This window comes from Orcinus orca, chromosome 9 (assembly GCF_937001465.1).
Source record: "Orcinus orca chromosome 9, mOrcOrc1.1, whole genome shotgun sequence".
Taxonomy (NCBI): Eukaryota; Metazoa; Chordata; class Mammalia; order Artiodactyla; family Delphinidae; genus Orcinus; species Orcinus orca.
The window spans coordinates 3,203,017-3,225,738 of NC_064567.1; the positions used below are offsets into that span (position 1 = coordinate 3,203,017).

The following is a 22,722-nucleotide window of genomic DNA, read 5'->3' on the forward strand; positions in this document are numbered from 1 at the left end:
ACATTTTCACTTATTGCAGGTCAGGTTAAAATGAGAATAAAGGCAGCTGTAAAGGGGAAATAACCACTGGCCTGTCTGTAAGGTACATGCAGAGGCTGACTGGGAAGGAAATCAGCCCCTTCTGGTGCCTCAGAATTGGGAGGGGCCCATCTGGAGGGAACTAGTCCCAGCCGGCTGGACCATTTCTCCTCTTCCCTTAGGCTGAGACAGCTGCACGTATACAGAAAAACAGAGAGCACTGTGGGTCCACGGACACAGCTCATTTTTTTTTTTTTTTTCGGTACGCAGGCCTCTCACTGTTGTGGCCTCTCCCGTTGCGGAGCACAGGCTCCAGACGCGCAGGCCCAGCGACCACGGCCCACGGGCCCAGCCGCTCCGCGGCATGCAGGATCCCCCCAGACCGGGGCACAAACCCGTGTCCCCTGCATCGGCAGGCGGACTCTCAACCACTGTGCCACCAGGGAAGCCCTCACTTTTTTTAAAAAATAAATTTATTTATTTTTGGCTGAGTTGGGTCTTTGTTGCTGCACGCAGGCTTTCTCTAGTTGCAGTGAGCAGAGGCTACTCTTCGTTGTGGTGCGTGGGCTTCTCATCACGGTGGCTTCCCTTGTTGCGGAGCACGGGCTCTAGGAGCACGGACTTCAGTAGTTGTGGCACGTGGGCTCAGCAGCTGTGGCTCACGGGTGCTAGAGCGCAGGCTCAGTAGTTGTGGTGCACGGGCTTAGCTGCTCTGCGGCATGTGGGATCTTCCCGGACCAGGGCTCGAACCTGTGTCCTCTGAATTAGCAGGCGGATTCTTAACCACTGTGCCACCAGGGAAGCCCCAGCTCACTTTTCTTTTAAGTTCATGATGGAGAAATTACTGAAAGTCAGTATGAAAAGCTGTGGTGTCTATGTGTCTGGTCTTGGAGGAGTCCCCCCAGGGCACAAGGATTTATCTAAAATACTGCTCACTGTTCACGGAGGCTCTACTGTTTCATTTATCATCTGTGCTGTTCCTAACGAATCTCACTGATGGTTCCTTCTGGATGGATATCAAGTGAGTGACAATAACCTAGGAGGCTGCGTACACGATGCTTTTAAAAGATTTTTAAGTTTCATATGTTCATTTTGATGAGAATCTTAATAAAATTAATATGCCATATTCTAGACCTCCCAGATGACTATCAACGATGTCTTAGCATCTTTTAAAAAAATTAATTAATTAAATTTATTTTTGGTCGCGTTGGGTCTTCGTTGCTGCGCGCAGGCTTTCTCTAGCTGCGTCGAGTGGGGGCTACTCTTCATTGTGGTGCGCGGGCTTCTCATTGTGGTGGCTTCTCTTGTGGAGCACGGGGTCTAGGCATGCGGGCTTCAGTAGTTGTTGCTCACAGGCTCTAGAGTGCAGGCTCAGTAGTTGTGGTGCACAGGCTTAGTTGCTCTGCGGCATGTGGGATCTTCCCTGACGAGGGCTCGAACCTGTGTCCCCTGCATCGGCAGGCAGATTCTTAACCACTGCACCACCAGGGAAGTCCTCATCAGCTACTTTTAATTCCTGACTTTACGTTTACAAGCACATTAGAGTCAAGTGACGCTACTTGAGTTGTTGTGAGAAAAGAATAAAAGTGAATTTGATGTGTAAGTAATACAACTCTGCCAAGCAAAGTGACAACAATATCATGCTCTGTTGTTCCAAAGAAGGTTTCTCAGCAGGTCATAAAGAAAAGTCACAGGAAATTGACTCATAACATGGCATAGGGTAACACAGGTGTGAAAAAGAAAAGGCAGGAACAGTCAGTGCTATAATCACCAGCAACATAAATTGGTATTGCTCCTTTTAAATCTGTTGATTTTACAGATTTGTTGAAGTTAATTGGTAAATTTTATATATATATATATATATATATAATGTAAGTTTATACCAAGCTTTGCATTTGTACCTAAGTACCATTTTAATAAAGTGATTTAAATTCAACTCAATAATGTATTTACCATACTAGTAGATCAATTTTACTCATGAACGTAGATGCAAAAATTGTAAAGAAAATGTTGGTTTAAAAAAACAAGCAAAATATGTATGTGTATAAGAAAGTTGGATTTATCTAATTGGATTTATCCTACTAACATAAGGTGGTTTTCTGTTGATCAATACAGTACTACACTGACAGATTAAAGGAGAAAAGCCACATGGATCACTTCAGTAGATGCAGAAAACACATTTCAAAATTCAAAATCCATTCAAGATAACAAATAACAGAACACAAACCACAACAGCAACAACAAAAAAACAAATAAGTCTGTAGCAGCTTCACACTAAATGGTGAAAACCTGAAAGCATTTCCTTTATGATCAGAAACAAGACAAGGATCAGAGTCCCACAATTACCATTTTATACCACTTGGCCTTGGACAGCACAGCAAGAGAGATAAGGGAAGCAGACAGAGCAGGGTGAAAAAGGAAGAAATAAATTTGTCAGCATTTGGAGAGGATAGGATTGCCTAAATCCTTAATCCAAAGAAATCACAAATAAATTTTTGGAATTAAATGAGTTTAGCAAGGCTGAGGGATATGAAATCAATATAAAAAGTCAACTGCAATTCTATTCACCTGCATATATAAATTAGAAAAATTATATTTAAAATAATGAAATACATGCAATAGTTCCAAAAATATTCTAATACCTAGGAATACATTTAAGCCAAATATTTGCATGAAATTTATTAGAGAAGATTGACTTTAGTAGTGGAAGACATGTTTTGAAAAAGTAAATAAATTGTCAACTATACCATGTATTGGAAGGTTCAACAGCTGAAGTTTATAAGCCCTCCCATAACAGTAAATCTACACACCACTACATAACTGGTGTGTAGATTTACTGCAGCTCCGACTAATCGCCCAAAAGTGTTTTTAAAAGAACACACACATAAAGCAGAAACTAACACACCACTGTAAAGCAATTATACTCCAATAAGGATGTTAAAAAAAAAAAAAGAACACACACACTCTACCCAAGATAGCCAAGACACGCCCCAAGAGCAACATGTACATCTAGTACAATAGATGTAACAATACCTACTGCCAACAGGTATGATGTCATACCTATTATAAAGCTATGATAATTAAAAATGTGTGGTTCTGTCACATCAATAGACAAAAGACCAGTGGGATATAGCAGAGAGTCTGAAACCAAACCTACACATACAGGAAAGTGGATAAATGGTAGAGGCAGCCCTGAAGATCGGTGAGGAAAGGAAGATTTTTTCAATAAATGGTTCTGGGACAGTGATTATTCCTACGGAAGAATAACTGTAAGTCCGCTTCACACCCAACTCCCAAGTCAATTTTAGGTGGATTAAAAGACCTATTTTGAAAGATGAAATTACAAAAATGTTAGAAGACATGTAGGACGATATGTTCTCAGGGTAGGAAAAATCTCTTCAAAAAGACATAAAAAATGCAAACCATAAGTGAATAAATTTTATCTCATTGAAATTAACATCTTTTCCTATCAAAAAAATATCAAAATGATAGTGAAAAGGCAAGCTGTAAAGTGCAAGAAAATACTGTCAATAATAAAATGGAAAAATAATTAGATTTTGGAATATATAAGGACAAAGACCCACTGTATAGCACGGGGAACTATATTCAATATTCTTTGATAGGGGCTTCCCTGGTGGCGCAGTGGTTGAGAATCTGCCTGCTAATGCAGGGGACATGGGTTCGAGCCCTGGTCTGGGAGGATTCCATATGTCGCGGAGCAACTAGGCCCATGAGCCATAACTACTGAGCCTGTGTGTCTGGAGCCTGTGCTCCGCAACAAGAGAGGCCGCGATAGTGAGAGGCCCGCGCACCGCGATGAAGAGTGGCCCCCGCTTGCCACAACTAGAGAAAGCCCTCGCACAGAAACGAAGACCCAACCCAGCAAAAATTAATTAATTAATTAAAAAAATATTCTGTGATAAATCATAATGGAAAAGAATCTGAAAAAGGATACATATATATGTATATATTATACATATATATATAACTGAATCACTTTGCTGTATACCTGAAACTAACACAACATTGTAAATCAACTCTACTTCAATAAAAAAAGAAACACAACAGATTTCTGCATATTAATTTTGTAAAAAAACACTACATAAAGAAAATATACATATCAATAAGAAAGGGACACGCAACCCAAAAGAAAAATAGGTAAGGCATGAACAAGCATTTTATAGAAGATGTAATATAAACAATAATTACACCTGTAAAAAATGTTCGACCTCATTAGTAGTCAATTATATGCAAATTAAAACCCACAGAGACTTTGGCACGTGTACCAGGAAATGAGCAACATGTACTTAACAAAACTAAAAAAAATTTTAAACTAACTAGAAATGAACTGCATATCCATGGGCAGGGGACTGGATAAACTCATTGGGACATATGTGTACAATGGACGACCAAGTCGCATTGAAAAATGTTCAATTACAGCTACATGTATCACAAATATCTACAAATATCACAAACGGTGTTGAATGCAGAAATCAAGGAACAGGAGGACATACAAGGTATGGCAACAGTTATTTAAAGTTAAAACCATAACTGATACATTGTTCAGGGATTCATCAGCATGTGGTAAAACTTTTCAAAACACAGCAGGAGGACTTCCCTGGTGGCGCAGTAGTTAAGAGTCCGCCTGCCAATGCAGGGGACATGGGTTCGAGCCCTGGTCCCGGAAGATCCCACGTGCCACGGAGCAACTAAGCTCATGTGCCACAACTACTGAGCCTGTGCTCCAGAGTCTGTGAGCCACAACTACACGTGCTGCAACTACCGAAGCCCATGCACCCTAGAGCCCACGCTCCACAACAAGAGAAGGCACCACAATGAGAAGGCCACGCACTGCAACGAAGAGTAGCCCCTGCTCGCCACAACTAGAGAAAGCCCGCGCGCAGCAACGAAGACCCAATGCAGCCAAAAATAAGTAAATAGAATAAATTTATAAAAAAAAATAGCAGGAAAGAGTAAAGAAAATTCAGAGTCTGGTTGTCAGGTGGGGGAGGGGAGTGAGACCATGTTCCATGTTCCATGCTGAGTGGACGGTGTGTGGGTCTTCATTTTATTATTCTTCACACTTCATATATATTCTTTGCCTTTACAAAGTATTTCATTAAGATATAAAAATGCATCTGAAACATAAAATAGTTAAAGGTAGAAAACTAAAAAAAAAAAAAATGTTTAGGTCACCCCCGGGGAAGGGGACACTCAGAGTTTTATTTGTTTAACCCTCTAAAAAGGCTTTGCACATCACTCAAGTGTGAGTACGTCCCACTGGACTAATGATCCGTCTCTTACAGAAGGAACATTTTATTCCGGTTGGGGTTTAGTGCCTGCTCTGGGGCCCTGACAGCTCATTTATGGAAGCTGCAGAGATTTCAGACGAAATATCACAGTTAGGTCAATGTTTCATTTCCTTTTAGGAGGCGAGTAGGGAGAAAGATAGTGTGTTAGATTAACTACACCAGCGGCTGTATCAGAAGACAGCCAGTTTCTTGACATTGCAAAAATGTTTCATATGGGTGGCCTTGAATACAAATATCATCATTCCCAGTAATAACACTTTGCATTTTCAGGGCATTTAAGGGATTTTCAAAGACTTTTCACCGACATGAACTCATTTGGTCTCAAGATAAGTCATTCTGGTTTTTCAGCTGAAGACACTGAACCCAGATGTACAGTTTGGTGCAGAGAAAAAAGCAGGACTTGGGTTTCTGTTCTGATACCATCATTAATACGTGATCTTGGAGAAACAACTTACATTTTCTGAACTTCAATTTTCTCACTGTTAAATGGAGATACGGTGAACAAAAGAGACAATATATGTGAAATGCCTGTCTTGGTAATTGGTGCCTTGGAAGCCCTAAACAGAGGGTTGCTTTATTATTAGCTATTATGTCCCAACCCAAGCAGCCACGTAGTGACAACTTGCTGTCTGAAATCTAGCACTTTTGCTAGTTATGGCTGTCTTTTTAGTAGACTTTATTGTTTATAGATTTGATTGGAGAAAATCACAAAAAGATTATTAACATTGCATAAAATGTCTATCAATGTGGGCAATGACTCCTCACCCAGAGCTAGAAGAAAAAGAAAACACAATAATTTTGTAACATCCTGATCTTAACTTTGAATTGAATTGATTGGCCAGGACCAAGGCAACCTGCAGTGCAGTCAGCGTCTGCCTGCATGTGCCCACTGACCCGATGAGCGACCACCGACATCGGGAAGTGAAGCTTTCACTGGGAATGTTCTAATGACTGGAGATTTTATATGCAACACACTCCTTTGCTATAGGCCTGGTGATTAAAAACAATCTCACAGATTCTTTGTTTTTTCGTAAAGTTGGCTTGGTGTCCACGAGGCTTCAGAGTAATTAAAGAGACCATGCAGTCCCCACCCAGCCTGCCGACATCTGAACCCGTGATGCTCAAATCTGGCTGCACATGAGAAGTTCCTGGGAGCTTTGATATTCAGCAGTGCCCAAGCCCTGCCTGGTGCAAACACACCAGAATCCCTGGGCATGGAGCCCAGGCACTGGTCTTTATAAAAGTCAAAGAGTAGCTAAGAACCACTAGTTCAAACAATCACCTACCACAATAACCCTTTGTTTTCATTAAATGTGTACCAGGCCGTTGAACGCTTGGCCAATAAAATTGTAGGGTTGTTGGAAGAAAGGATTTACAGACTCTGCCACCTCATTGGGAAATTACAAAAAGACTGGCACATTTCCTTATGACACAGGAGACGAAAGGCAGGCCTACCAGCTGCTTGATAGGCTGCTTTGTTCTGACACTGATTGACTGTTCAGATACGATTCAACAGGGATGTGGGGAGATGGTTGAGGCCACAGAACAATGAGATGTGCTACAGTGAGGTTCTGTTATGTTTCATCAGCCTAGAATTGATAGTTTACTTTTCCACTGACTGATGAATTTATGCTTTTATTATTCTCTGCCTTTTGATAGGAAGATTTTGGAGTCAGTTAATCTTCTAATGCAATAACAGGAAATTTAAAAGACAGAATTCACTAAGCAAGTCCACCACGAACCTTGTCCTGGGGTGATTAGAATCAAAGGAAATAGAGAGCAGTGACTTCAGAGCACATCTTAATGATTCAAATTCTGTTAAACATTCACATTTCTCAGCGAATTTAGAAAATATGAGCTTGTATGGCCATGGAGAAAATTAGTTTAATGAAATAAATACATGCACATGCAATTATAATTTTTTTTTAATCTGGAAATTTGCTGGAAGTTCCCTGAGCCTGAGCTTGAACGTCACATCATAGGTAATTATAACTCATTTGGAGGTTGTAAAGGTTAAGATTTAAGGGAGGTATGTTACAAGTTATGGCCTAAGATGGAAGGCCAGTTACAACAGGTGAAAATACAGGAAAAATATGACAAATGCACCTCAGGTTTATGCTTATATCAGAAAAGGTAACTGATTTTCACTTTGGGTAAACAATATGCCTTAAGTAGCAAAAATAAACAAACGGGACCTAATCAAACTTATAAGCTTCTGCACAGCAAAGGAAACCAGAAGCAAAATGAAAAGACAACATACGGACCAGGAGAAAATATCTGCAAATGATGTAACCGAAAAGGATTGAATTTCCAATATACACAAAAGCTCATACAACTCGATAACAAAAAAACGAAACAACTCCATCAAGAAATGGGCAGGGCTTCCCTGGTGGCGCAGTGGTTGAGAGTCCGCCTGCTGATGCAGGGGACGCGGGTTCGTGCCCCGGTCCGGGAAGATCCCACATGCCGCGGAGCGGCTGGGCCCGTGAGCCATGGCCTCTGAGCCTGCGCGTCCGGAGCCTGTGCTCCGCAACGGGAGAGGCCAGAACAGTGAGAGGCCTGCGTACCACAAAAAAAAAGAAATGGGCAGAAGACCTAAACAGACATTTCTCCAAAGAAGACACACAGATGGCCAAAAGGCACATGAAAAGATGTTCAACATCGCTTATTCGAGAAATGCAAATCAAAACTACAATGAGGTACCACCTCACACCAGTCAGAATGGCCAACATTAAAAAGTCCACAAACAATAAATGCTGGAGAGGGTGTGCAGAAAAGGGAACTCTCTTACACTACTGGTGGGAATGCAAATTGCTGTAGCCACTATGGAGAAGAGTACGGAGGTTCCTTCAAAAACTAAACACAGAGATGCCATATTATCCAGGAATCCTACCCCTGGCCATATATCAAAGATGAAAACTCTAACTCAAAAAGATACATGCACCCCTATGTTCACAGCAGCACTATTTACAATAGCCAGGACATGGAAGCAACCTAAATGTCCAGATATTGGAGGAATGGATAAAGAGGAACGGACAAAGGTGTGGCACATATACACTGGGTTGGCCAAAAATTTCGTTCGGGTTTGTCCATAAGATATTACAGAAAAACCTGAATGAATGTTTTGGTCAACCCAATATAATGGAATATTACTCAGGCATAAAAAAGAATGAAATAATGCCATTTGCAGCAACATGGATGGACCTAGAGATTATCATACTATGTGAAGGAAGTCAGACAGAGAAAGACAAATATCATATGATATCACTTATCTGTGGAATCTAAAATATGACACAAATGAACTTATTTACGAAACAGACTCAGACATAGAAAACAAACTTATGGTTACCAAAGGGGAAGGGGATGGGGGAGGGATAAATTGGGAGTTTGGGATTAGCAGATGCAAACTATTATATTTAGAATGGATGAACAACAAGGACCTACTGCAGAGCGAAGGGAACTATATTCAGTATCCTGTGATAAACCATAATGGAAAAAAATACGAAAATGAAAATGTATATATAGGTATAACAGAATCACTTTGCTGTACACGGGAAACTAACACAATGTTGTAAAACACAATGTTGTAAATCAACTATACTGCAATAAAAACAATAATATGCCTTAATGGATCAAGTCCCTCATTCAGCCCTTGCGTACTCATTCAGTGCTTACGAACAGTCAAGTCTGCACTTCAGGGCTGAGGATACATTAGTGAAGAGGAGAAGGTACCTGTTCTTAAGGAGCTGACACACAGAATGATGAGCGGGGGAGGGGAATGAGCAGAGGGTCTCCAGCCCAATCACGGCTGTGGGTGAGGGTCTGGGAATACTTCCTGAGGCCAGAAGGTGGCTTTCACCAGGCAAAGGAGCTCGGGGTCGGGGTGAAGGGTGGGATTAGCAATGTGTTCTAGAGTGCAGGGACAGGGTGGATACATGTGCAGAGGGCAGAGGGTCTGGGACGTTTGGGGAGTTGCAGAGTGTTCATTATGACTGGTCCTCAGCCTGGGATGGGGAGACCAGTGTCAGGGGCAGCACCTCAGGAGCGTTAAGGGGTCTGGGCTTTCCCCTAAAGGCAATGCAGCAGGGGAAGGATTTTACATAGGAGGTCGACATGATCACTTAGTTACAGAACGTTCTGGAGCAGGGTAGACTCAGGGCAGGAGGCCAAGCCAGCAGCTATCACAGTGGGAGGTGATGATGGGAATGGAGGGGCAGGATGGGGCCTAGTAGTACCAAGACAGTAGAATTCACAGGACTTGTTGATGGGTCAAGTTGGGGATGAGGACGGCAGAGGAGTCATGGATGCCAGGTTTCTGACTTGGGCAGCGGAAGAGATGGTGGTCCCTTTACTGAGTAGCAATTACTGCAAGTGTAGCCACAGCAGGCTTGGCAGAAACAATGGTGAGTCCAGATTCTGAGTCTGGGTAAGTTCGGGGCAGGCATTGCTCACGTGGGCAAGGACTCCGGGGAGACCGGGGCTGGGGAGATGTCAGATAAAAGTATTGGCCTAGCCTTGGCTTACCAACATGTGTGATTTACACTTATTAAACCAAGCCCAGCTGAGGACATTAAAACATAATTCCAGCTGTTAATGGCCATCAAAGCCATTATGTTAAAAACTGAAACCAGTCAGACAAATGATTAGGTTTTCAAATTGAAGAACAAACAGAAAAATCAATTCACAAACTTGCTAATTATCCTTTATAAATGGAAATGACTGAACTGAACTAAATTTCAGCCACTATATACATAAAATAAACACACTGTAAAATACATAAAACTAGGACTGTTTTTTTAAACTGACTCATGGATTAATTACGATCACTCGCATCTTTGTTCTGTCATAAGGAGATGCCCGCATTCCCCAGGAGTCAGGCGACTAAAATAAAGCCTCGTGGATTGTGGGAATAACCGTGTCAAAGGGCAGAAAGAAGACACTGGTATCGAGAAGGGTTCTTTAAAAAAAAAGAAGTATTGTGACTTTCCAAAATTTATAACTGATTTCTAATAATCAGTAAGGGTTGACACGGTGTTATAAAGGAGTGCTGGGAGGTCTGTTTTGAAGAAAAGGCAGGAAGAATCATTCCCACATAACCGTCCAAGATGTTGATAAAGTTCTTAGAAGCATCTTGTTTCACGTGAGCTAAACATTTTCTGTCTGGTGCCCTGTGTGTCTCTGTGCTGTTCACCAACCCAGACGCAGTAACCAGAGGATGAGTGAGGACACACATCAGTGAGGTCTGATTGTCCCCTCTGATAGCAAACAGAATGAAATCACCTGCATCTTGCTGGGACAGGAAGGGGTGCATTTGTACTCTGAAATTCCTGGGGAAAACCAAAGAGTTCCCACTCTTTGGTCAAGACACTCAGTCCAGCCTGTCCTTCTTGACAAGTTTTAATAGTGAAAATTCACATCTTTGTTTTGAGATCTTTCAAAGCATAGCAAACATTTTATAAAAAAAAAAAAGTCCTACTCAAAAATCCAGCATTCTTTCCATGTGCTGATAACAGTCTGAACTGCTGAACTGTTCACGGTCTAAAGCATCAGACAAGTTGCTAAATCTTAAAATTTTTAATTTGCAACATCAAGTGTTTCTATTTCCATGAATTTTGGACCTTGTGTCCATAAATCTGACATTTAAGTTTATTTTCCCTCTGGGATACCCCTCATTTACCAGGTATTTGCTGAGAAGCTGGACTCTGCTCAGTGGAGCCTTGGGCTGGGGAAGATCGAAATGCAATGAAAAACATTCTTTGTCCTTGAAGAGCTTACATGTGGTCTGGGAAATAAAGTTATTCACAAGTGAAATAGCTGAATAATAAAACGAGGAAGCTGACTAACTGCCACAATAAGCAGGGCTGACAATATCACAGCAGTTTAGAGAAACAACAAGTCATGGTTATTTTATGGAGACGAAGAGACGGAGCCACTACTTTGATATGTTCCAATCGTGAGACATTTCAGGAATCATGAGAGAGAGGTGTTCCCTCCACCCAAATGGGAGAAGTCCGCAAAATATCCTGTAAGTCCATTACAGACACTAAAGAGATTCTTGGCAGCACAGATAGTGTAGATCACCCCCGAGGCTCCTGGAAAGGAGTATCTGAATGTCCAGAACCTGTTCTGCACATAATGGGAAATGATGGGTTTGTCCATGGCTGCAAATGGAACTGTGGCCTCCACCCCACGTCCTAATGTCTAAAAAGGTTATTTTAATTTATAACTGCCTTGTTACATTATCTAAGGAATCTATCATTAAATGCACTCTTTCTTAATGTAGAACTCTGGTCCTGCTTTTTAATTCTATTTGATAGATTATCCTGAAATTCTCTAACCTAATATTCTCAAGGCTGATGTGGGCACCCTTCAAAATTAGATTCTTTATAAAAAAATAATACACTGCTCCCATCATGATCGCATTAGGGAAGCCCTGATGAGGAAGAGAACATGGTTTATCTTCACAGACCTACGTGCACAACTAGGTCAGGACCGGTTTTCAACCCTGAGTCCACCTTTTTCTTAATTGCTTTTGGCTTACAAGTCAATTCTGGAAAATCCCTCCTGAGGGTTTGCAGCAGAGCCCGGGGAAAAGGGCACATGCACAGTGCTTTGAACCCAGAGGGACTGAAGGCACCCTCGTCCCAAGGACCAATTTGCAAAAACCACCACGCTTGACCCCCGCCCCCCTTGGCTGGAACACACGTCTACTGAGTGGAATTCCTAAACCTTGCCCTTGACAATACACTTTCTTTCCAATTTTTAATGAATATGTAATGTTGCTCATCCAAGGAACTTTTAGAAGTGGGTAAAATGCCCATATTCTGGCCAGGCCCAAATAGTTATCCTTCCCCATATGCAAATATATACCAAACAGCTTATATTTAGTTCTAATCTTATTTAGTAGATGGTATATTTCCCCTGTTCCTATACAGTCTACCTGCTGCTTTTTGATGGTTGTATAATGGCTCATCCTGTCAATGTACCACACTTTACCAAATTGCTCTCCTATAAACAAAACACATAGGATATTTCCAGCCTTTAAAATCATTATTATAGATAAAAGCATTACGAATGTCTTTGTTTATATAGCTTTTGGCTTCTCTTTAACAGGGGTTTCTGTGCTAAAGTGCAGGAATGTCTTTATGACTCTTACTATATATTTTCATACTGTTTTGAGAATGAATTTTCTCTTATGCCCCCCATATTCACACAGCATGACAGAAGTTAAAAAGAATCCACTGAATCATAATTTACTAATTACACGGCTTTCCTCACTTCCTCTCTAACGCCCCAATGATGAAGTTGCCTTTGTGTTTTGAAATCCCTGTATCTCCAGAGAACCTGCTGGTCAAGGGGAAAAGCCCTGGCAACCACTTCCTAATCGTCCTGGTTCTCTGACTGTGATCATCGGGAAGCTCCGCCCCATCCATCCAGGTTATTTGCTGAAAACTCAGCTTATTTACTTGACTGCAAGTGAATACTGAAGTGACTGAGTCCCACAGAGCCGTGAAGTGATAACACGTTGCCTTAAATTTGAAGGGTACCCTTGGCAGAGCTAGTAAATCACGGACTGAACCGGCTCCATCCGTTATTTGAGGACATAAGGCAAGTTCCATCCCCGGGAATTAATTTCTTGGCTGCTGTCATGGACTTCAGTGCCCATGATGAATGTTTTTACAATGAATACCAAACTAACCCAAACTGATTAGAGACTTTTATAAGTTATTAATGGGGTGTCACTTCAGTCTGGTTCTCCCCATGTCTATGACATTTCATTAAATAATCTTCTCTCGCTGGAAAGATCAATCTTTCTCCCCTCGGCTGACTTGTCAAAGAGGATGAAACGCTCCCTGCCCCCTTTGTTTTCAGAACTGGGTGAGCAGTAATGCCCTTGGGGGCTGTGACCTGGGGGAGGCAGCTCATCCATTTCTGCTCAGCTCGCTGTGGCTGCTGGTAAGGACTGGAGAACAGCGACCAGCTGGAGGTCCCGGGGCTGGGGACTCTGGTTTACAGGAGGGAGAAGGAGACAGGAGGTCCCACAGGCTCGTGGGATTCCCGCCTGCCCCCGCCTCCGCTTTATTGAGATGTAACTGACATGTATCACTGGGTAAATTTAAGGTGTACAGCACATTGATTGATACACTTCTCTACTGCAAAACGATTACCTCCTTCTACTCACTTAATTAGCATTTCATAAGTCAGACAGAAAGACAAATACTGTATGATCTCATTTATATGTGGAATCTAAAAAATCCGAACTCATGGCAACCGAGAGTGGAACGGTGGTCACCAGGGAGCAGAGGGTGGGGTGGGGGGAAGGGCGGGGAGATTATGGTCCAAGGAAACTAGCTTCCAGTTAGAGGATGAGTATGTTCTGGGCATTGACTGCCCAGGCTTCTTATTTTTTTATTTTATTTTATTTTATTTTGTAGGACATATTTTATTTATTTTTTAACATCTTTATTGGAGTATAATTGCTTTACAATGGTGTGTTAGTTTCTGCTTTATAACAAAGTGAATCAGCGATATATATACATATAAATATATCTCCATATCTCCTCCCTCTTGCATCTCCCTCCCATCCTCCCTATCCCACCCCTCTAGGTGGTCACAAAGCACCAAGCTGATCTCCCTGTGCTATGCAGCAGCTTCCCACTAGCTATCTATTTAGAGTGAAGTCAGAAAGAGAAAAACAAATACCGTATGCTAACACATATATATGGAATTAAAAAAAAAATGGTTCTGAAGAACCTAGGGGCAGGACAGGAATAAAGACGCAGACGTAGAGAAAGGACTTGATGACACGGGGAGGGGGAAGGGTAAGCTGGGACGAAGAGAGAGAGTGGCATGGACTTATATATACATATACTGCCCAGGCTTCTTATAAGGAACGTATTCTCTCTGTTCCTCCAGGGATAATCCTGCGGTGGCATCAGCGCAGGGGAACTGTCACCTGATAACGGTCTTTTCTAAAGAGACACATGTTTGAAAACCGACGTGGAGCCAAAGGCTTAGAGGCATAGGAGCTGATGGTGCATCTGGCGAACGGCTTCCCTCCCCGCTATGAGTCGGAGAAGAGTCGCGGAAGAGACAGCCCGTGGCCCCCCCACCCAGACCCTCCGTTATAGCTGGCATCGCCCCGCTCTATCAAACGCAGCCCCACTCAACTTCCTACACATACCAGACTCTCATCTGATGAAATTCATATTTTGTTCTCATTCTCTACATTTTGGTTAAGCCACGTAATAACCCTAACAGCAAGAACAACAATAAACGCCATCCCTCAGCGAGCACTTTCTTCCTACCAGGTTCCACTCCACGTACTTTAAACAGATTAACTTAATCCATATGGTGACCCCTACAGGATATGCGCTGTTATCTCCATTTTACAGATGAGGAAACTGAGGTCTTGAGAAGTTAAGTATTTTAATCCAGACCATGCCTTTAGCACGTGCCAGCAGCAAGATCTGAATATGACCCTCCAGCTCCAATGTTTTTATTATTAATGAAATAATAATAATGTTTTGGTTTTGAAAACCAAAACAAATTAAATAAAACTTTCTTCTCCTTTTAAGGCTTAAGATGGGGGCCTTCAGATTCTGAGACGGATGAGGTGGTTGTGACGCTAGCTCAAGGCTTCTAGGTTCAAATCTGGGTTGGTTCCTGGACTCCCGGTGTAGTGGAAGGTGTCCTGGCTACACCTGCCCATCCTTTGAGCTCAGTGTTGCAGGGTGAGCGCCACCCACTGGGCCCTTCTATCTGCACTTGACTGTCACCCCGAGAGCTGAGGTCTTCCCCACGGCTGCCAAGCTCTCTGCAGGCACCTACACCTGAGAGGGGCAAGAGGCAAATGCACTCCAATCCTCGCGTCTATTCTCTCTGCCATTTATTCCATTTGACGAAGTGTTTTCAAGAACAACCTCTTCATTTAGTATCTTATGCTGAATTATTGACATTTCAGTAGCATGAAGTTTTACAACGGTAATGAGCTATTTTTAAAAATTCGTTTTCAAATTAAAAAAATAAAATCAGATAATGAATCTAGGTTAAAAATACTAGACAGAATAAACATATACCTGTCATAAGCCTTCATGCATCAAAATGCATAGCAACTGAATATAAAGCAAAAATACACAGAAAAGCAATTAAAATTTAATTAAAACACGAATATATTGGTAACCCTTATTCTGCCTATTTCAGAATTAGACAGCTGTGTTAGATCAAAAATGAGGACATACAAAAAAGAACTGAATAATACAATTTTATAGTTTTTAAATGGAAAAATACATCGTGTATATATATCCGTAGAATGTTTACAAGAATTAATTATATACTTGCCTAAAGAAACTGTATAGGGTATGCTCTATGATTAAAATAAAGCTAGGAATAAGTAGTTTTTTAAATAGATTGAAATTATAATTAATAAAATACCTTGGATCAAAAAAGAAATCAGGGGCTTCCTGGTGGCGCAGTGGTGGAGAGTCCGCTTGCCAACGCAGGGGACACGGGTTCGTGCCCCAGTGTGGGAGGATCCCACATGCCGCGGAATGGCTAGGCCCGTGAGCCATGGCTGCTGAGCCTGTGCATCTGGAGCCTGTGCTCCACAACGGGAGAGGCCACAGCGGTGATGGCCCGCGTACCACAAAAAACAAACAAACAAACAAACAAAAGAAATCAAATCTGAAATTACAAATGGTTTGGAAGGGAGTGAAAATGAAAATACTTCATCAAAAATTTAAGGATCATAATAAAGGTTGTATTTAGAGGAAGAAAAATAAAAATTTGTTTTCTTTAAAGTGGGAACTCGAATGCTATGAAGTGACCCAGTGGGAGTACAAAAACCTTCCGCCTGGATTTTCCTGAACCCTCCACTGACCCACAGAAGCGTATCGTGATGCCATCTGGGAGGAAGAAGCATGAGCCAGTGCCAGTGAACAGGTGAAGTAAGACCCTCGCTTTCTTTTTTTTTTTCTGCTGGTGACATGTTAGAAAGAAAAATAGCCTCCTTTGATAAAATGGTGTTGTTAAGTAGGCGGGAAAACAGCACTGACACAAAAGGGCTCCTAAGAAGTTGACTTTTAAAGCTTACTTTCCTTAGAGCGGACTCAGGCCTTTAGAGTCACAGCTGTTATGTCCCAGGCCTAAGAAGTGTAATCACCACTAAGGTACAGCCCGGCCCAAGACTCTGCAAAGCTGTCTCCACCAGGTAACTCGGAGAACACAGGTGTAAAGGTTTCCATGAGGAAAGGCTGCTGGAACTCGGGGAGGAAAGCCCGATTAACGTGTGGGGCTGGAGAGAATCAACAGGACAGCAGGTGACCTAGTTCACTCCTGGGAGGAGGCCCAGACTTCAGTGTGTTGGCTGAGCAGGGAGAGACCTGGGAGGGCTTTGTTCCAGCAGAATCATTTTATCCAGATTGAAGGGTCCAAGAGGCCTGGGCAGCTACCGATCTCCTGCAGCTCCCGCTGTGGACAGGACACTAAGTCTGGGCGGAGTGGACAGAGACAGGGCAGGGAACATTTCTGAGGGTGACCGCGCAACACGAAGCAATCATGGCTGCCAAGAGCTGCTGACCGTGGTGACAGAGGCACCTTCCATCAGAAGCGGAAGTCGGTGAGGAAAGAACCATGCCTCCCTTCTGCAGCTCCAGGATCTGGCAGAGGCTCCAGGACACGGGGAGTGTTCAGTATACAGATGAGCGTCCAAACTGTGCACACATAAAAGGACTGGCCTGCCAGGTCCTTCACGTTTAGCTGGCTGAGAGCCCACATCTGTCATCCCCCGAGAGTTCTGGGGCTATGGGCAAATGCTTAGGAGTCCAGTCCCCACTGCCCTGAGACCTTGTCAGGAGAGCTGATATCTGAACCGTTCATGAAAAAAAGCAACTTTGTTAAACAAAGACTCCTTGACTCTCCTGGATAAATTATTCTATCCATGATTTTGCCTGGAAAAGTATCCTAGGGTCTAACAAGCCATGTCATCGTGAAGTCAAGGTGAATCCCAACTTTGGTAAACATGCTTCACTTTGTTCTCTGGTCTCCAGGGAGACACAGAGCAGTAGCTCACTGTCATCCGTACCACAGCCTCCCGCCCTGGGCGATGATGGGTAAGTCAGCTTCCTCTTCTGAGTGGGGATGCAGAGCCCTGAGCACTCCTTAGTTTTCTTCCATTGGGCTGCCACATCCCCAACCCCATCCGCTCCCCAAGGACGGCGCCAGCCCTGTCTGCCACCAGGTTCCCTCACCAACCCCTCTGCTCGCTCTTCACTTTGCAATTCTGAAGACTTCCCGACTGGCTTATTGTTCATTTGTCCCCATCCTGGGAGCAGGCCAAGCAAAGAGAGACCCAGTCTCTTTGTCTCTGATCCACCAAGTGGACCTGCACCGACTCCAGCCTCAAATTCTTAATGTTGTCTAATACTGTGCAGTCGCGATTGCAGAAGTTCCCACGTCACTTGGTTCTAAAAGAAAACATTGCTATGTGACAAATTCACCAAGTTCCCTGTGCTGGTGTGTTAGCCCGCAAGGTGCCCTGAAGAGGCCTGAACTCAAATGCCGTCAGCTGTAAACACAAGGAAGGCCACTGCAGCTGCCCTCAGTGTTTGTGTATTTTTACTAAATGTCTCTAGCAGAGATGACATGCAAGGAAATGAAAGGATAATCTGATCATATGCTAGGTCAGCAGAGACAAAACCTCACATAAATAGACAAACACGAACGGGGGCAGGGCTTCACGAAAAGATCAAAGAACTCAGAGACGTTCTCAATTTAGGCAGAGACTCGTCTGCAGAGGATACCTGGAGAATGATACAGTATGGAGAGAAATTTTGATATAGTTTATGTTTTAGTGTAAATCACTACGTGTACTGACCGCATAAAGAATGGGAGAAAGGGGAAGCAAGGGGGAGGAATCTGTTCAAAGTTTTATATGTATTTTCTCACTTAATCCCATTTAATCTATCCAGATCCATTTTCCTATCTCTAGGCTTTCAGTAGATGATGTCGAATTCTGGAAACAACCTGGTTATCCGTCTTGAACAATCAAGACCACAGACCAGCACCATTTCAGAAGCAACTTTCCGGCAGAATGGAGGCCTCCCCAAGGTCAAGGTTTTCCCTCCCCTCTAACAGTGCAGAGACCAGTGTTCCTGGCAGTGTTCATGACCTACGATGTGATCGAAGGTCTAACAAAATCTACCCTAAAAGGTAAGAGCCACTAATTGGAGGCCACGTCGAAGCACTGGAGAAAATGCCTTTAAGCCCCTCCTGGTGCCTAGTGTCATCTTCCTGTGGTTTATGGGGTTCCCGACCCAAATGCATCGCTGAGACCCCTCCTCACGAGGAGGTGGCGATGCTGGGAAAGTTCTCTGGTGAACTTTAACCACAGCTGTGTTCTCTGCTCCCGAAGGAGAATTACTCATTGAAATTAGAGTCGATTTCCTTTGGGAGCAATATTTACTTTTTAAAATAAAATGGCAATGAGATTCGTTAGTGTTTACAAGGCCTGCTTGTGGGTTTTGAATTTTCTTTGGCAAGAGTGCCCACTGGGAGTACTGGTCAACTGGGTGCTGGTCCCAGGGGTCAGGCCTCCCCAGGTAAGGACAGCCAAGAGGGCATTTGATCCCCTAAAACATTTACTACCTGGCCCCTTACGGGAAAAGTTTGCTGACCCCTGCTCCAAGCTATAGGATATTTTCTCAGTGATGAGCTGTACTGCCTACTAGACTCAGTACAAGAACAGCCTAATAAAAACTGCAAAGTTAAAAAAGTTTAAAAACTCAAAAATTCCATGAGCACATGAGTACTTCTGGTACTAAGCTCAAATATCGGCAATTACTACTTAACCGAACCTTTGCTTCCTTGCACAGAAAGGAAGCTGAACTTCCCTCCCCGTCAGTAACATCCTAAACGTACACGCAGATTCTGGCTACTTGTGTCCCCCCAATTACTTTATGTTTAAGTGGTTGAGGACCACAAGAATGTATCAGCTGATTATTAACCCGTCCATTCACGCATTCACTTTTGACCTCAACAGATATTTCCTCAGCGCCAGGTGTTGAGCTAGGCACTCAGAACACACAGACGAAAAGTGCTCGAGGCTTAGACCAAAGGCCACCTCACCGCGGAGAGATGTGTGGGCAGGAAACTGTGTGACAGATCGCACGGTGACACGTGGGCTCTGGAGGTGCCACCTGGCCGTGCGGGCAGGGGAGCTTTCTCAGAGAAGGTGATGCCTGGTTATGCTGCCGGTTATTCTTTAAGAGATGAATATACTAACTTCTATAATCACTTAACCCAGCCCCGTCCACTGGGAAGCCTGGCATGAGTGTAAAGTCAATTTACAGGAGGCAGCAGTGGCTTCAGGCAGGGGAGGGACTGGCCAATGAGTAAGCTGCCCAGAGAATGATCAGCCCAGGGCCCCAGCTGCCCCGCATTCCAGACAGAATCCTAAGGCGTGTGTGTGTGCGTGTGCATGCATGCAATACACACCACCTCCTTTTGCAGCTGTGGGTTGATTTTTCCTTAAATTCCAAGCCCTTTCCAGAAGGCAGGCCTAGGGGGCACGACCTTGTTATAGCATCCGGCCTCCCCCACGGGCCCACGTGAGCCTGCAGGTTTAGTGAGAATCACTGCGCAGGCAGGAAGACAACCCGACAGTGCCCGGGTCCTGATGTTCTTTTCCGGATGACGATAAAACGGCTGGACGATGGCCACTCAGTAAGGTGCCCATTCCCCGTGCCCGCTCCCGCCCCGAGTGGTGCCGTGGGCCCCCAAAGGACCAAGGAGAAAGGGGAGAGCCCTCTACGGAGGTGCAGCGTCCCATTTACAGAATGACTTGACGGATGTGGGAAAGATTTGCTTCCCAGAAACGTTTTCCATCGTTGATTTTCAGAGGGACTTAGCTATCAGAGATCAGTCACATGAGTCTTAAACACTTAGGTCTTCTACGGTCTCCTGTGGAATTGCAGTTTTTCCTTGGGTAAGAGTTAGCGCCTTTGAGCAATGATGACTTTTCTCTCCTGGTTCTGACTGCGTTGATGGACTGCTGTCATCCTGCCGAGTCAGCCTGCAGCACCCTCCTGACCTGCTGTCACTGGTTTAGATCCTTACATGTGCCTTTCGAAACCTCTGCTCACGAAGCGCGCAGCACCAGGAACACTAGGGTAACAGCTAAAGCAGCCTCATGGCCGATACCCTCCTGTTGCTTCAGATCAGTTTGAGGCAATGGAATTAATACGAAACCAAAAAAAATAATTGTACTATTGGGGAAAGTAGGACTGTTTTAATTCCTAAGACAGTAGGCAGCCTATCCAATAGAACCTTGCCCCAAGATTTTAAAAAATGATCATTTTCTGCGCTTTTTCTGGGAAAAGAAAGCTTTTAAAATGCAGCTTTGTTAATCAGCTTAAAGATGTAGAAGAAAATGGTGACATGATCAGCCACCACGTCACCTGACCTTCAAACTGCAGACACTCTGCAACCTCCTGAACGGAACTGACAACCATCATCCGGTTTTAGACAAACGTAACGCTGGAGTTGGGACAAACCTGCGAGGTCACCTCATCCAGATTTTTCACTCAGTAGCTGGGCCAGGTGACAGCAGCCTAGCACCTAGTTTGTGAACACCCAAGGTTAGAACCTTTGTCTTCTAACCGGTTGTTCAGACCCCTTTTCACTACACCATGCTGACCATTCAGTTTCTTGAAACATCTTAGCTTTGCCAGTCTGAGTGGGAATCCATGAAGATGTTCAGTGTAACGCAGAGAGGGCCACACTAGCTGTGGAGGATTCTCCAGATGCTACTTGCAGGGAGCCCGGCTCTACCATGGCCAGCACATCTACTTTTCTCATAAAACCTGCCAAAGAAAAGAGCCAGAGCTCCAAGAGCAAAGCAGAAGAACCTTTCATGACTCCATGATTCTGATCGTTCCCATCTGCGGCCCTCTGACGAGGTGTATCTCAGATTCACAGTACATCTATAGTCCATACACACACAGCTCCAGTCAGGGACTGCTTTAAGGATAAAGGGTACCAGAACCAAGGCATATGCTCTCCCAATTTCAAGACGGTTCTCAAGCAAAAGAAACGGCCATTTACATATGTAGATGTTCTGGGGACTGTTTCAAAACTTAAATTCACACAAACACAGATTCTGAGTATAGTGAGATACATTCAGTGTATAAAACGGAAACTTCAATGCAAAAAGTTGGTCACTGAAAGCGACCTGCTTACCAGCTGTTGACCCTTGGGGCCCCATCCTGCATACTGAAGTTTTGCGTTGCTGACTTCTGGTGGATCTAGACTTTGAGGATCCCTGAAAGAAAGAAAACAAGCAAAGAAAAATGGTGGGAAACAAGCATTTAAGATGCTGTAATATTATCCTCCAGCTGAAACTTACTCCTTTTTCTTCCACTGAATCAATTTCAGGAGCTTGTGTTATTAAATAAAATGTCTCATTTCAGCCTCCATTAGATTTCTTCAGATAAATAGATAGATCAAATTATATATTTATATATGCATATAAAATTTACATGAACCTGCAATAGGTCCATCACTGTTAACTTCAATAGTAAATATTCATCAAGAGAGAACATGCAGAGAGGTCTGTAGATCAGCTTTTAAAATATCCATAACAGTCAAAATTAAAAATGGAAACGCATAGCTATGCGGTAGTAAGTCCCCACAACTCATATTTCCATCGTTGGCTTTCCTGGCAGATAGGTTTTTTCCCAAGCAGGTCATTCTGACCTTTTAAAACCGGTGGTCTCAGGACAGAGTCCACCCTTTGGTTTGTGTTGATAAGAAGGGAGGGAGGGAGGGACAGAGAGACAGAAAGACACTGAGGTGAGAGGGAGTGAGAGGAAGCATGGGAGAAGGATTTTTTTCTTTCAAACATCACTTACGCTTTTCATTCTTAATTTACTGATATGCAAAACACCATGCTAAAAAAAATCCTGTCTATGTACTTAAATAAAGGTAATAATGAATAAAAGTCGTAACGAAAAAGAAAACAACACTTTTATAGATATTACATATTTCAGCATATTTTGTAGCTACCACTGTGCTCACGTGTAGGAAAGACTGACGTCTGTGTTTCTTTCGGATGCTGCCTCTCCCTGTGTCCTGCTGGAGAGGCCAGACTCTGTCAGGGGAGCTCCCTAACACCCGGCTATGGTGCTTCTTGTGCAGAGGACACAGCTATGAATGTGCTCATTCATCTACAGAGAGACTAGGGTTGAGTGGTCTTTGGTGAATTTTAGGAGTTGCTTGAACCAAGACGAAGCAAGAAGGGAAGGGAGGTGAAATGGGTAAGGATGTGCTGATTCAGAGCTTAAATCAATAGAAAATTCTAAAGTAAATGTTTAACAATACTATCAGGGCAAGGCAG

General features: G+C 43.3%; 1 protein-coding gene across 5 annotated transcripts in view; it reads right to left on the reverse strand.

The window, feature by feature from the left end:
• DPP6 (dipeptidyl peptidase like 6) overlaps positions 1–22,722 on the reverse strand; it is a 1,028,806-nt gene that overhangs the window by 188,258 nt on the left and 817,826 nt on the right. For all 5 annotated transcript variants that reach the window (XM_033408228.2, XM_033408227.2, XM_033408230.2 and 2 more), the window contains exon 7: positions 21,567–21,648. In XM_033408228.2, coding sequence (XP_033264119.1) covers positions 21,567–21,648 — 82 coding nt within the window. The remainder of the gene's footprint in view (positions 1–21,566; positions 21,649–22,722) is intronic.